General features: G+C 36.6%; 3 protein-coding genes across 5 annotated transcripts; 2 read left to right on the top strand and 1 right to left on the bottom strand.

The window, feature by feature from the left end:
• LOC113727715 (proteasome subunit beta type-1) lies at positions 1 to 3,440 on the top strand. Its single transcript, XM_027252029.2, has 7 exons — positions 1 to 181; positions 283 to 390; positions 1,358 to 1,439; positions 1,819 to 1,948; positions 2,051 to 2,193; positions 2,273 to 2,359; positions 3,076 to 3,440. Exons 1-7 carry the CDS (start codon positions 135 to 137, stop codon positions 3,148 to 3,150), a joined length of 672 nt encoding a protein of 223 aa, XP_027107830.2. The 5' UTR covers positions 1 to 134; the 3' UTR covers positions 3,151 to 3,440.
• Positions 3,441 to 3,534: 94 nt separating this feature from the next.
• On the bottom strand, positions 3,535 to 5,527 carry LOC113727714 (uncharacterized). The gene is made up of 7 exons (XM_027252028.2): positions 5,189 to 5,527; positions 5,005 to 5,061; positions 4,764 to 4,889; positions 4,413 to 4,491; positions 4,219 to 4,311; positions 3,992 to 4,105; positions 3,535 to 3,862 (listed from the first exon to the last, which is right to left on the bottom strand). The coding sequence occupies exons 1-7, from the start codon at positions 5,338 to 5,340 to the stop codon at positions 3,809 to 3,811; spliced, it is 675 nt and encodes a 224-aa protein (XP_027107829.2). The 5' UTR covers positions 5,341 to 5,527; the 3' UTR covers positions 3,535 to 3,808.
• A 1,363-nt stretch (positions 5,528 to 6,890) lies between these two features.
• On the top strand, positions 6,891 to 14,124 carry LOC113727716 (ATP-dependent DNA helicase 2 subunit KU80). 3 transcript variants are annotated; one of them, XM_027252031.2, is made up of 12 exons: positions 6,891 to 7,133; positions 8,160 to 8,252; positions 8,371 to 8,422; positions 8,622 to 8,753; positions 9,083 to 9,486; positions 10,342 to 10,628; positions 10,759 to 10,954; positions 11,132 to 11,245; positions 11,887 to 12,054; positions 12,138 to 12,467; positions 13,494 to 13,624; positions 13,718 to 14,124. In XM_027252031.2, the coding sequence occupies exons 1-12, from the start codon at positions 7,119 to 7,121 to the stop codon at positions 13,773 to 13,775; spliced, it is 1,980 nt and encodes a 659-aa protein (XP_027107832.1). In that variant the 5' UTR covers positions 6,891 to 7,118; the 3' UTR covers positions 13,776 to 14,124. The 3 variants fall into 3 exon arrangements, with proteins under 3 accessions (XP_027107832.1, XP_027107831.1, XP_071932526.1); XM_027252030.2 differs by having other exon boundaries at positions 6,894 to 7,133; positions 11,039 to 11,245; XM_072076425.1 differs by lacking the exon at positions 6,891 to 7,133 and having other exon boundaries at positions 8,348 to 8,422; positions 11,039 to 11,245.
• Positions 14,125 to 14,636: the final 512 nt, after the last annotated feature.

The raw sequence follows: 14,636 nt of genomic DNA, 5'->3' as shown, positions 1-14,636 counted from the left end.
TCCATAATAGATTATATAAACAGAAGCAGCAAAACAGCAGAAAGAGGGAGGAACAACTTGGATTAAGCGATTCAATCGTTCATAGATTTCTCTGAAAATCCCAGCTTTTTTCTTTTCATATCTTGGATTCGACGATGCCGATTCAGCAAGCAAACTGGTCTCCGTACGACAACAATGGAGGGTACTACTTCTCCAGTCCACCCAATCTGGCAATCTTCCCAAATTTGTCGAATTTACAAGAGTAATTGTGATTATCTGATGATGAATTTGGAATATGTGCAGGACTTGTGTGGCGATTGCAGGTGCAGATTACTGTGTGATTGCGGCCGATACTCGAATGTCTACTGGCTACAATATTCTTACTCGCGATTATTCCAAAATCATTCAGCTGTAATCCTTTTTAGTTGATTTATTCTTTTTATGTATGCTTTTCACTTGATTTAAATGCTCAGTTCTTATATTTCCAGAACGATGTTTGTGATGAAAGTTGGCGTTATCAATCTTACCATTCTTAATCTGCAATCAAGTTGATTTCTTTTTTGTTATTATATTTTTTGTTTTGTTTTTTTAATTTTTTTTTTTGGTGGGGTGGGGAGAGGGGGGAGAGGGAAGAAGCAGGGAAGGGGTGCAATGAGGGAAAGAATCCAAACCCTGTTTAACGGGACTTTTAACAACTAAGCTATTGTCCAATTTCAATCAAGTTGTCATCTTTGCTTATTGAGGGGGGAAAAAAAAAGAATTTGCTTCAAGTTTTGAATTGTGTAAATCTTGCTTCTGCATTTTAGAGAAGGAAAACCTGGTAGCTTCACTGGGAGGGGAAAAAAATTCTTGTAGTTCACATACAACACTAGATGTCACAAACACAAATCGCAATTTAAAACATGGGTTATGACCCACGTAAGCAGGTTCATTTGAGAAAGAGTCAGTTGGTTTTAGAGTGATTTATTGTACAACTTGAAATTTGAAAATGGGTAGTGTTTGCTACATGACAAATGTGCCTAGTGCAAATAATTGGGGTTGATTGATGTTGAACAAGAATGCTGTGAATAGCAGAAGTAGAAAAGGTGTACCATCTTTAGCTTTATTTTAGTCTAATTAATCCTCTCTGTAATCTGTGCAGATGTCAGGCCAACATTTGTTTACATACTTGGCTACAATCTTAAGTCATTCCTCCCAATAGCATGGGAAAAGTCCCCTTTTCATATATTACAACTTCTGCTGTTTCTTAGTTTCTACGCAAGTCTCTGTTTGTTTGTGAGATGTTATCAAGCTTCAATCTTTATAGGCTGTTTAAGTTTTCTTTGGCCACAAGGCTCAGTTATTTTCTTCTTTTTTATTTTCTTTGATGATCTTGTAGAGCGGACAAATCTGTGATGGCTTCCTCAGGTTTTCAGGCTGATGTGAGGGCTTTACAAAAGGTTCTGGAAGCTAGGCACTTGGTGAGTTCTTAAAAGTCTATTCAAACAGCTTGCTTTGGACCCAGAGATATGCATGGAAGTTTTACCTCAGAATAAAAAGAAAAACAAAAGAGTTCTCTTTTTGGGACTCTGGGAATATTTCCCCCTTGTGATCTATTGTGGTTGGTGCCATGAGGATCAAAATTTTCCCTCTTCTCAAACAGTAAGATGCTTCTCGTTTCAACTGAATGAGACAAACATGGGGAAATGCAGAGGACAGTATTTACTCTGTGAGCTCTTTTGAGCTTCCTGTCCAATTTTTCTTGTGCTGCTTGGTCTTTTAAAGGGAAATGAATTGCAAGTGAATGCAAGGTTATGTAATTCAGGACTAATATTTTATTATGTTGGTCTGAAAATGTAGGTATATCAACATCAGCATAACAAACAGATGAGCTGCCCTGCTATGGCCCAGCTGCTCTCAAATACCCTCTATTACAAGCGTTTCTTCCCTTATTATTCTTTCAACGTTCTAGGTGGTCTTGACAGTGAAGGTAAGACTTCAAAAGTTTGCATGAGATGTGAATTTGTTCCAAGTTTCTTTTTTTTTCCTTCTTTTTTAATTTTTCCATCATTATGTTGGTCTTTTTGAAAAGGTAAGGGTTGCGTCTTTACATATGATGCTGTTGGATCTTATGAAAGGGTTGGATATAGTTCCCAAGGTTCCGGTTCCACACTCATTATGCCCTTTTTGGACAATCAACTGAAATCTCCAAGTCCACTGCTATTACCTGCTAAGGTCTGCGCCTCCATACTTGTTACATCAGACTCATGCCTAGTAATAAATTTCCAAAACTAATGCTGCTTGATATATGCAGGATGCTGTTACACCACTTTCAGAATCAGAAGCTGTAGACTTGGTGAAAACATGTTTTGCTTCAGCAACGGAAAGGGATATCTACACTGTGAGTTTGATTTCTAATTTTTTTTCTCTTCTTTCTGTGAAAAAGAGAATGTAAAAGTCAATGGTAAAAGTTCAATAATTTAGAAATCCCAAGATTCTTCTAGGAGGACACTGAGCTGAAAAATTTTGCTCCAGTGGCATTGAATCCTTACTTGAACCAGCATCTGATAGAATAGGAGAGATAGTAAACCCACCTGGTGAGAGCTTCCGTGGTTTATTCATCCATATATGTGTGTTTGCTTTCATAACAGGCCAATGTAAAAGTGAATTGGTTACATAATCGACTGAGTTCTGGAATTGTGTAGAAATAGTTCAATGATGACCCAGATTCTGGGTATTATTGTTCTATTTGACCCGCATCACTATGCATATAAAAGAACAATCTCAAGATTCTTTATGAATTTTGTCCTCTCAAAATTTGCCTTCATAAACTTACATTTGAATTTGGTTTATTTGGGGGGAGGCTGATGGTAGTAATCTTATGCTTTCATTCTTTAGCCTTCGTTCCTCTTGTGGTCATAGCTCTGGATATGATTACCAAGAATTCCAGAATTTCATTCTTACTAGAGGCATCTATATAGTGATCTAACTCCACTGCAACTCTCGTTGAAGCTAAGTGCAGTTCCATTAGTGTAACTATAATTTGTGAATTTCTCTGAATATCTGTGAATGGTTTGCAGTTTTTTCTGCTCATCTGAAACTTTATTTGTTAAACAGGGTGACAAGCTGGAAATCCTTGTGTTAAATGCTGAAGGCATTCGTCGTGAATACATGGAGCTGAGAAAAGATTGACTTTCTTCACCATGTCGCAGTTTCTGTTTTCAATATCCTCCAATTCGGGTGCTCAGGGTATATTAAGCTGGTAATTGATTGGACAGAATCTGGTTTTTGCATGGATTGTAATCGCATATGGGCTTTCTGACCATACAATTTGAATATTTTCTTTATGAGGGAATGCTGCGATCATGACTTCCAACACCTTCTCATAACCATTCTGTTGAAATGGTCCCCTGTTTTCCTTTTAATCTTCTTTTGTTGTACTTGAAATTATTTACTGCAAAGCTACTGCATTTGGGTGCTAATGATATATTTTTCAACCAAGAAAACCATTAGGTAGCAAGTTAAATTGTAGTTCTCATACTCGATAGCAACTAGTATTATTGTTGAGAATGTATGTAGCCCATCAAGGAACTATTCTGTTTTCATTGCAGTTGCGTGTGATAAAATTACCTCACCTCAATAGAGTATGCTTACATGTTACCATTATTTTTCTCCAAGAAGCTACAGGACCTGGATTTTTCTTCTAAAAGGCTAAAAGGTAAACTAAACTTAATCAAGCTTCAGCAAGTGAAAGGCACAGTACAGAAAGAATTTCAGGTCTGATAGATGAAGTTGATGGTTATCTTGTAGCATTAGAGGCTGAATATTTCTCTTTCTGCTGTGTAGTTCCTCAAGCGCTGACTTCTGATGCCCATCCTTTCTTCTCTAATTTCAACCTCAAGGCCTGTTTCAATAGTCAATAATAGATCTTTAGTTTCTTTGGGGGCCCGGCAGGGGGGTGGGGGTGGAGGAGAGCAACGCGTCATACAGATGCATGAATGCAGATAAGCTTACGGTAATGAGAGGCTCATACCTTAATTCTTTTTCGATTCACATCAAAGTCAAAATTTCCCAAACGAGATGCTGATCTATACTGAACAAGAGATTTCTTGCCCGGTGGGAACCAAAATTCGACATCATCCACAAACTGGCAACAGAGAATATGCATAAATTCTTGATCTTTAGGATTTTGTGATTTTGGTTGGCAGGAGGGTAGAGTGTAAGAAATCAGTAGCGTAAATTATTGCAGAGAACACGTACCCCCATGATAGGGCTTTCATATTCCACGCGCACATAATCATCTTTCTGCTCCACTATTCTTGGATTGAAGTTGTCAGGTTTTGTTGATTTTATCTGCAAGATGAGTTATCTCTGAATCAGATGATAGAAAGTCTGGAATGGTAGCATCGTTGGTTGTCTTACAATCTCAAGCTTCACTTGAAGCAGTTCCCTACCGCTTCAAGAAGCTCTTGCATGGCCACTTCCCTACTCACAGGGTTCGTACTTCCGCGCCCCTCTTCAGGATTGTAGTTCCTACAAAGAATGACGACCCACGTTGGAAATGAGAAATGTATGGAGGAAATACTGTGTTTCTTTCATGTCCCAATCAAATTTCACTTTTTTGTGTTGTCTGCTCGCTCCTCCTCTTTGACAAACAAGTTCACACAGTACAGACTCTCCAAAAGAACACGTGCGTATTTGTTTTTCCAAACACCACCGACCAGAACTTTTGACTACGAACGTCCCAAATTCGGGAGAAAGAAGAAGAAGAAGATGTATGAACAAATGGAGATGAGAAGAAATACCAAGGCGGCGCATAGTGTGTGAGATCGCTGGTATTTTCAGAAGTAGACACACAATTGTTGGTGGCTGGACAAAGCGCCAGGCTAGGAGGATTCTTCTGTATCCCCAAATAGTTTGGCTTTGTTCCGCTGCATCAGAAACATATAGAAAAGAAAGCAATTTTCAGCATTCAACAATTTTATGCACGTATGGCATGGGCTTAATAAGCATCATCTGTGTTGGTAAACATCAAAATAGGAGAACCTGAAGTGAAAGATGGCTCCAAGAACTGCTAATTCACTGCTTCTGAGAACTATTTCCCTGTAAATATTGCGAGTACATTTCCATTTCTGGTCAATTTTACGAAAGATGAAGACGGCAAACAAGAATTAAGGACAATAGGGGGGTGGAGGAGGCTGTTCGAGGTGTATATGGTAATGGTACCTACCTGCGACCCGCTTGCTGGTTCTGTGGCTGCGGCTGAGGCTGCAGTTGCTCAGCTCTAATGATGCGGGAGGAGGAAAAAGCATATAAACGTCTACTCCGGTTTTTTGGGTTGTGGGCACAGTGGATGCCTGGAGTCGCCATAGACGCCGCCATTAGTGCAAGCTAACGATGCTGGCTAGTTCTCGTCGTCTTTCTCTGTCTCGCTTAGGTTCTTCCTCGGGGGGTGGGGGGAGGGTTGTTGACTTGTTTCTGCTCTGGGGTGGTGGGGGGGGGGGGGGAACTCCTGGATTCCTTCCCACCTCCCATTACCAATTTTTATACGCTACGTCCTGTCCTTTCTGAGTCCTATCCCGTGGGTGTGCAGCATAAAATAGGTACGTTGGACTTTCCCGTGTTTGTTGGTGGTCGGTACCCGACACCGTCCAAAAAATGTGCAACACAACGTTCATGAGTTAGAAAATTGGGGATTAGAATGCCAGAAGCAAACCACTGAGCTTTGGAAGAGGACTAAGGTTAAGGCTGATAAAATTGAAGTCTGAAATTTGAAATTATTAAATTGTTAAGTATTAAATTTAATATATTTAAATGTATATTATATTCAATGATAAGTGAATAGTTTATTATTTAATTTTGAAATCAAGTTTTGTTTAGAAAATTTAGTGTCACTTAATTAATTCAAATGTTCATTTTTTGATTGTCAAATGGTCTGAATATGTTAAAATCTGAATCCATTATATTTAAGTATTGAATTGGGTTATCAAATTGGGCTAAGTCTCTCTTTGAACTGTAGATCAGAGGTTCGAACCCCACCTGCAGCGAAAAAAATTCAAGGGAAGTGTTAGAGCAAAAAAAAAATTTGAAGATTTTGAATTAAAAGCCGCAAAATTTCCCAAAGCTCAAAAGCTGCTTCGGCTCGAAAGGTCGTGTCAAAATAAACGGTAAACTTGTTATTTTCATACGCAATTCCGTTGTTTTTGGTAAAATTTTTTAAGAAACTCATGTTGTTTGTTTTTTTAAAAAAAAATTAGGTTTTGATTAACGGGTGCTTGAATTCACATTAAGAGAAGTTTGAGGTATTAATCTTCACAAAAGTACAAGTACAGTTAATTGAAAAAGTATCTAAATGTTAGGTGCAATAATTGTGAATATGTATATTCATGTTTTAAGTTAAATATATATATGTCAACTGCACTATTACTTAAAAAAAATCCAATATGTCAATCAGATGAGATGAATGAATTGAGAGGTTAAAACACAAGGAATAAGATCAAATTATGCAGTTTTCTTTTCTTTACAATTATTCAACTTTTGATAATATGTCAGTTCAAGTTGGAAGGAATAATTAAATTACGGGTCTTTCTAGACTTTTTTTTTTTTAGGAAATTTGAGAGTCCAAATATTCGTAGACATGGTTAGTAAAAGTGCAGCTGAACAATAAAAAATTATACTATATAAAATTTTCTAATAGTATCGAGTTAATTAATTATGGTGAGTTGAGAAGTTTTTTTCTTTTCTTTGAAGTTAATTAATTTTTAATTGAAGTAAACGAAGTCTTAATTTATGATTAAAATTCAAGAATGGAGAAATTAGAGGTCGTAGATTAAAACCCTTCCTTCCCCTTTTCCTCTTTTTTTAAAATAAATAAAATGTCAATTTAGTTGTGGTCTGGTGAGGATTCTAGTGGAAGCTTTGAAGCGGTGCGGACTGTTGGACTGTGGAGCAGAAAAGGATAAAATCGTAATTTTACCAAAAGAATACACCATATATTACCAGGCGCGGGAAGAGAAGAAAGAAAGGAAGAGAGAAGCACCTAAGATGAACTACTACTGTGGTGCCCCGACAGTGGAGTTCTACTTCTAAAAGTTCGAAAATAAAAAAATCCATTAACTTAGAAGGAAATTACTACTGGAACGTGTGTTGTTTACTTGGAAATGGCTCGAAACAAGGTAACTATCGCACTATTATTTCCCTTGATTAGTCTTTTCTTTTCTTTTTCTTTTTCGAAAGGTTTAATTTTTATTTAGTTGCTAGTGGATTCTTCTTCCTTGCATCAGAAACCAGTGACGAATTAAGCTAGTTTTTTATTATCTTTGTAATATTAGAAAAAGTGGATTTTCTTTTTTTGGGTTTTCTAATTTCGTTTCGGGCAAGTTGTTTCTGCTGTAGGCTTTAGTCCTTTGAGTATGCTGATTGTCTAACGCAGCTTAAGCATGCTTGCATATGAATTGCATTGAGTATACTATAAAATTCGACGTAGAAATCCATGGAATGGGGGTTTTGTTGGGATCTTGGTTTCCTTTCTTAAGCTGATTGGGTTGCAAAACCATATGGATAAATAGGTCAGTGCTAAGTTTGATTTCGCATTCTCCCATTCAATTCTATTAGGGTTTGATCTGGTTTTTTTATCCCCTCTGAAAGAGAAGATGTAGAGGAGAATGTAAACATGAAACAAGTGAACAACTTTTGATTGAAAATGTGGGTGGTCAAAAAAGTGATTTTTTTTTAAAAAAATTCTTTTTTAGCTTAAATTGATAAAAATTTCAGGATGCCTGTACAAGAAGCAATATTGAAACTTTATTGCTAAGTCTAAACTTAGATACAATATAGAGGAGTGCAATAATTCTTAGCTTAAAATTGATTTTTGATTCAGAAAATTAAGAGGAAAATATGTGGAATTTTACTGATTGGTTGACACACAATATACCAGGAGAAAGATTAAACATCAAAATTTGTAATTGCAGTTAGTTTTATAAACCAATATGTTTCATGACTTCATCATGTTGTTTATAACCTTAATCTTGATGAAAGTGAAAGGAACGGCAAATTTTCATTTGGTTATGGGTGAAAATGGTTGAGCTAAATGCTCTACAACCATGGAATTTTTAAACTTGCGTCCCTCTCCTTGTTAGTGCATGGATATAATACCTTTTTTTTTTTGGTTTAATGATTGTTAACTTTCCAAATTTTGACAGGAAGCATTGGTCTTGGTGCTTGATGTTGGTCCTACCATGCATGCTATTCTTCCACAAATTGAAAAAGTTTGTTCTATGCTAATTGAGAAGAAGGTATTTTTTTTCTTTTTATGGTTTTCAATCTTTTCAATGTAGAAACCCTGTAGCTTGTTGTGTATAGTGTCCCTTTTCAAGAATTGCTTTTGCAGTGATACTGTTTACAACTTTGCAGCTGATTTACAGCAAAAGTGATGAAGTAGGAGTTGTATTATTTGGAACTGAAGGTATTTCAGAGTGTTCTTGTTCATCTATTATTGTCTTAGTGTTTTTAATGTGTCACCCACAATTTTTTTTGGTTGCTTGTTTTACATGACTTTGTGCCACGTCTGATAATGAAGGTTTTGAAAGTTCATCTGTTTTTGTTCACCCGTTTGTTAAATTTGTCAAAGGCCTTGTTGGTTGATTGTGTTTAATGTTCTTCAGCTACTGAAAACGAGTTGACAAAGGAAGTTGGTGGATATGAACATATAACGGTTTTACGCCATATAAAAGTTGTTGATGGAGATCTACTTCAAGCTTTACAAAACCTTCCTCGAGAAAGTGTTGATGGTGATTGTATCCTCTCATTTACTTATTAATGTTCTTTGAAATGTGCTTCACTTCTTCCATATAGCATTTCAGTATTTGAAACAGAGCATCTAGGACAATAATAAAAAATTTCAACTTGGTAATGTTTTGACTAATTTTAGGGGAGAACGTGACTTCTTGAGAGAGTGACTCTTACCGGGAGCACCCATCAAAATTACTACTGTAGCTATCGAGCAGTTACTATATTAACTTCGAAGATTATTGTGTTTCTTTTCACTTACAGCCATATGGCCATGACAGTATTTTAGTAAGAGTTGTCATCTCTTGATTCCTTGCTGCCTTAACCTTTTTGATAGTTCTTGATGCTATTGTTGTTGGAATGGATATGCTGATTAAAAAGTTTGGACCAACTAACAAGGGGAAAAAACGTCTTTGTCTCATCACAAATGCACTTCACCCCATTAAAGATCCATATGAAGGAACAAAAGAAGATCAAGTGAGCACCATTGCTTCACAGATGATGGCACAGGGCATGAAAATGGATTGTGTAATTGCTAGGCTAACACAAAATATGGAAGCAAATAAGAGAATAATGGAGGAGAATGATTTACTGCTAAGGGTGTTTTCAAATAAATCATCTACAAAAACAGTATATGTGGAAAGCCCGACAAAATTGTTGGGTGCACTTAGAACTCGTAATATATCTCCTGTTACCATATACAGAGGTGACTTGGAACTGAGCCCAAAGCTGAACATCAAGGTGAGAACAGATTGTTGCCTGACTTAACATTGCGGATAAGTTTATCCGTGATCTGTTTTCTCCTTGATGAATAATTATTTTTGTACACTTGAATTCTTTACATCTTTTATTACAGATAGTGTGATTTGGGACAGCGTTTGACAAGAATATCATTATACTTGTACCAAGAAATTAGTTAATTTTATTTCTTTCCTCCTATCATGTTGCTTTCTGTTTTCCCGCTTAATGCTTGATCACCATTAATGGCATTGTTGTGATTGAGACAAGAATGGCCACAATTCAGTGTAATTTTTTAATAAGGAATAATTTTCTGTGTTATTCCTCTGCTAGGGGCAATGCTGTTTAACAGAAATGGCAATGTGAAATTGTGGCCAGTGTGCAACTTAATGTGATGTGTCAGTCAAAAACTTTGGTATTCGATGTGTTTATACATGTAATCTTGATGTGGACAAAAATTTTCTTAGGCAAATTAATAGCATAAGTTGATTTTCCTTGCAAAAGTATCTAATGCTTGTTATGGCTACAAGACTTTGTGGATTGGGATATTATTCACCACTAACCATTTCTGTTTTGCCTTTCTGTGCAATATTAGAAGATTTTCTTATATAGGCAAATGGAATGGAAATGGAATTGTGTTCATCTTTCTTTCTTCTTTCTTTTAATCTTGCAGTTATGCTATTTTTCTTATATGTATAGTACTTGTCTCCATTTTGATGCAATATAGAGCAAATCTATAACCATTTGAGTGCTTGATATTTGGTTTGAATTCTTTTCTGGGTATTTTTGACATGTTATCCACTATTTCTTATCGGCCTTCAGGGAATGTTTTATTGCTGCTTGTAATTTTGCATGCAGGTTTGGGTCTACAAAAAGACATCTGAAGAAAAGTTCCCCACTTTGAAAAGATACTCTAACAAAGCACCACCAACGGATAAATTTGCCACACATGAAGTCAAGGTTGACTATGAATATAAAAGTATTGAAGATCCTACTAGAGTTGTACCACCAGAACAGAGGATTAAAGGTTATCGGTATGGTCCTCAAGTTGTTCCTATATCATCAGCAGAGTTGGAGGCTGTGAAGTTCAAACCGGATAAGAGTGTAAAGCTTCTAGGATTTGCTAATGCTTCAAATATAATGCGGTAAGAAATTTATACATCATGCAAAAATAGCCAAATTATTTCTAGATTCTTTGAGTTAGACTTATATGGTATATTCCTAATTGAATGGATTGCATGTGTACATGTGCTCTCCAACCTCACGCCCTTGAAGACACTATTATATGAAAGATGTCAACATATTTATTGCTGAACCAGGCAACGCAAAAGCCATCCTTGCTGTTTCTGCTCTAGCAAGGGCAATGAAGGAAATGATGAAAGTAGCAATTGTTCGGTGTGTGTGGAGACAAGGACAGGGTAATGTCGTTGTGGGGGTCTTAACTCCTAATGTTTCAGACAATGAAAATATTGTAAGTCCTCCCCTTTAATTAGATAATTTATGTTGGTTTGTAATTCCACATTCTCCTGCTGATTTGATACTTTTCAAACTGCAGCCTGATTCATTTTGCTTCAACGTTCTTCCTTTTGCTGAGGATGTTAGGGAATTCCAGTTTCCATCTTTTAGCAATTTACCTTCGTCAATGCAGCCAAACCAACAACAGCAGGAAGCAGCGGATAGATTGGTTAGAATGCTTGATCTTGCACTACTTGGCAAAGAGGAAATTTTGCAGCCCGACTTCACACCAAATCCTATCCTGGAGGTAATGAATTACGGAAGTATCTCATTAAAGACTTTGTATCCTTTACTTGTGCATGTTCTGAAGCATCTATATGTCTGGTTATTATGTCATGCTGCCTGTGGAGTGCTATCTGTATGCGTAATTTAGTTTTTCTATCACTATACAAAATTTTCTCCCTCACATCAGCAGAGGAAACAAAACACAATTACCTTCTGACCATGCCCTCTCTTTGCTGGAAACAGAACTGGACATTGTGTAGCAAATTGATTTTAATTTATCAACGAAAACATGTACATTTATGGATTGTAAACTTGCATCTGTAGGATCTTGGGACTGGCAAATTAAATACCTCATCAAATACTAGATTCGTATAGATGCTATAGATGAGTGACTAAGTATAAGGAATGATGTGTGACTGGAAACATCTGAAGAGATTTTTGCCAAGATGTGCTATATGGTACAGAATATTGATGTTGGACAAGTTTGGCTTGGAATGAGATCCCAAGATATGAATTACATCACCATCAAGAAAGGAATATACTTGGGAGTTAATCTCTGATACCAAGTGTTGTGCATTACTCTATTCAAATTGTTCCTGTTTGGTGGTTTTCTTTGTTTCGGTGATGTTTCCCTAATTTTCAGAGTTCGCTTGGAATTTGCAGCGGTTTTATCGTTATCTGGAATTGAAATCAAAGGACAAAGATGCAGCTGTTCCTCCACTTGATGAGACGCTCAAGAAAATAACGGAGCCTGATCCTGAAATCCTTTTCCAGAACAAGTCTGTTATTGAAGACTTCCGAAGGTGCTTTGAGCTCAAGGAGAACCCAAAGGTCTTTCATGAGTCATTATATATTCATGAATTCAATTATGCTAGCTGTTCATCTTTACAGAGTCCTCTTGATTGGTTCTGCAGCTGAAGAAATCAACTAGAAGGTTATTGAAAGAAAAACCATCTGGATCGGACGACGAAAGAGAGGCCTTAGGTAATGGTTCTGATGCCCAGCCAATGGATGCAATAGAGTACCCATCCAAAATTAAAACTGAGAAAATTGGGGATGCAAATCCTGTTCAAGACTTTGAAGCAATGATGTCTAGAAGAGATAGTCCAGAGTGGGTTAGCAAAGCTATTCAATATATGAAAGATAAAGTCTTTGAATTAGTGGAGAACTCCTGTGAAGGTGATTCATATCAGAAAGCATTGGAATGTCTAACGGCTTTGCGGAAGGGCTGTATCCTTGAACAGGTAAACTTATATTCACTCTTTGGTTGCTCTGTATCTCGAAATATACCATACTTATCCTGCAGCTTTTACTATTTAGATTTTCAACAAGAGATGTCCGATTGCTTAATACTCTGATTCTCCAAGTAACCTTAGAGCTTGTACTATTCTGGTTTCCAACAAAGGATGCTCAAGTGCTAAATACTTTTCTTCTATTCCTCTTGCCATCAGGCAGCTTGCATTCGTTTGATTGTTTCAAAATTTGCCTAGAACTGTATGACCAGGTCATCATTTAGCTAGGTGTTGAATTTCACATTCACTGCAATTGTTTAAGATCAAATCCTAGTATTAATTTTTCTCATGGCAATTTGAACTCAAAATGTTAAGGTGGAGCATTTCCCCTACAAATTTGTGCAATTTATGTACTTTTGTGGTGCTTAAATAAACTAGATTGAGGCATGAGATCCTCCCTTTTAGAGTACTCCAGGAAATCCGGAAATTTGGAGGACTTCTTTATTTGCTAAATTTCATGATGCCAGATTTAAATCCTCATATCAGTTAATTGGCTTTAAGTGATTTTTGGTAGATCTCTATTTTAAATTACGTAAAACTTAATGTACAATAGAGTAGAGTTTATCATCCATGTGAAGTAGATTATGGGTGGCCTTATATGATACAAGGAGAAAGTTGGGTGTGATAAATTTGTGATAGTTGTTTGACCATTGTAACATATACAGGGTCAAGGTTTAATTTGGGCTTGATGTGATGTTTTAGTACCTATTTGAAGAATTTTATATGTCTGGGAATATAATTAACTTATTCTATAAGCTTAAGGACATCCAGAACAATACAACCCCCAGTAAGATAAATATCCCTGTATACAGGTTCCATGCATCTGTTGTTGTCTCTTCCCTTCCAAACTCTGCCAATTTGACATAAGAATCTATTTATTTATCATTTTTTTGGTGAATAAGGATTTGTTAATTGTTTTTTCATGTATATTTATATGCATGCCGACGGGTCCTAATATGTGCAATTTTTCTTTTGCAGGAGCCGAAACAGTTCAATGATTTCATACTGCATCTTTACAAATTCTGTCAGCAAAAAGACCTTAAAAGTTTTTGCGAATATCTTGCTTCTCACGGTATCACACTAATTAGCAAGACAGAAGCTGCTGACAGGTCTGATTATCTCTGTGTACTCCTGTTTCTAATTTTCTTTCTTTAAATGCCCGAAATTGCTTATTCCCTGTTTTTATGCGCATATTCTTGCAGTGAAGTTACAGAAGATGAGGCTAAAACCTTCATTGTCAAATCTGAGCAAGGATTTTGAATGGTTTTGCATGTTGTTGTAAAGTGGAAATAGGGAATCAAGATGGTCGTGTTCTCAATTTCTTGATACATGTAAAAAAGTTGGTAGTTTGTATTCAAGACAGAAATGTTTACTTCCATTTAAGATTCTTATACACAGGCGCAGATGGACCTTTCTACTAGTATCAACCATACATAGATATCGAAGTATTATTGATAGCTGAACAAGGAATTGAAGTGCATCGTGGTGGGAGAATTGTTTCTCCCACCCCACTACTGTTACTTTCCAGGAGATTGTGCGTGTGTTTTGCTGTAGGACCAATAATTCTGGACTCACGTCTCGATCTAGTAATGCAAGTCCATTTTATGAACCCTGATTGCTATTCCTGTCAGATATAAAATGAATCTACTGCTCCCACCATCTTGTCCAGAATTAAAAATTTTGCCTGAAGACGGATGAATTGTGACCTGTACCATCAGACGACAGCTCTGGAGGTTTGTGCAAATTGGAGTATTTCCTGTTGACACAAATGAATCTCAATTTGTGGACGGATTTTACATCAGTTTGATCAATCCTTCTAAGCTAGTCAAAATGTGTTTTGGCGTTTCTCTTGGCTCAGGTGATACGAAACATAGAAATTAAGGTGCACCAACAAATCCACATGCATTACCAGCCCCTTCAATCAATGATCGTTTTTCATCCACTTGAAGCTTATTAGCTCCTACATGACTTATCAGGGACGCGATCACCATTTTGATGCATCTATGTAATTCTCAGATGGTGTATTAGAACAGCGGATTTAGGGGCACAATCACATTTTCTCAGAATATTGCTTATTTTAAGATCAGAATATTATATAAAAAGAAACAGGATATAGTCATA

This window comes from Coffea arabica, chromosome 2c (assembly GCF_036785885.1).
Source record: "Coffea arabica cultivar ET-39 chromosome 2c, Coffea Arabica ET-39 HiFi, whole genome shotgun sequence".
Lineage (NCBI taxonomy): Eukaryota > Viridiplantae > Streptophyta > Magnoliopsida > Gentianales > Rubiaceae > Coffea > Coffea arabica.
This window is presented reverse-complemented; position numbering and strand designations above follow the sequence as displayed.

Coding starts and splice junctions, on each gene's coding strand:
- LOC113727715 (XM_027252029.2), top strand. CDS start 135: ATGCCGATTCAGCAAGCAAACTGGTCTCCGTACGACAACAATGGAGG. Junction 1,949..2,050: donor AGGTGGTCTTGACAGTGAAG/GTAAGACTTCAA, acceptor CTTTTTGAAAAG/GTAAGGGTTGCGTCTTTACA. Junction 2,360..3,075: donor CGGAAAGGGATATCTACACT/GTGAGTTTGATT, acceptor TTTGTTAAACAG/GGTGACAAGCTGGAAATCCT.
- LOC113727714 (XM_027252028.2), bottom strand. CDS start 5,340: ATGGCGGCGTCTATGGCGACTCCAGGCATCCACTGTGCCCACAACCCA. Junction 4,312..4,412: donor TGCAAGAGCTTCTTGAAGCG/GTAGGGAACTGC, acceptor CTCATCTTGCAG/ATAAAATCAACAAAACCTGA. Junction 4,106..4,218: donor ATGAAAGCCCTATCATGGGG/GTACGTGTTCTC, acceptor CTCTGTTGCCAG/TTTGTGGATGATGTCGAATT.
- LOC113727716 (XM_027252030.2), top strand. Junction 8,423..8,621: donor TGTATTATTTGGAACTGAAG/GTATTTCAGAGT, acceptor AATGTTCTTCAG/CTACTGAAAACGAGTTGACA. Junction 8,754..9,082: donor AGAAAGTGTTGATGGTGATT/GTATCCTCTCAT, acceptor CCTTTTTGATAG/TTCTTGATGCTATTGTTGTT.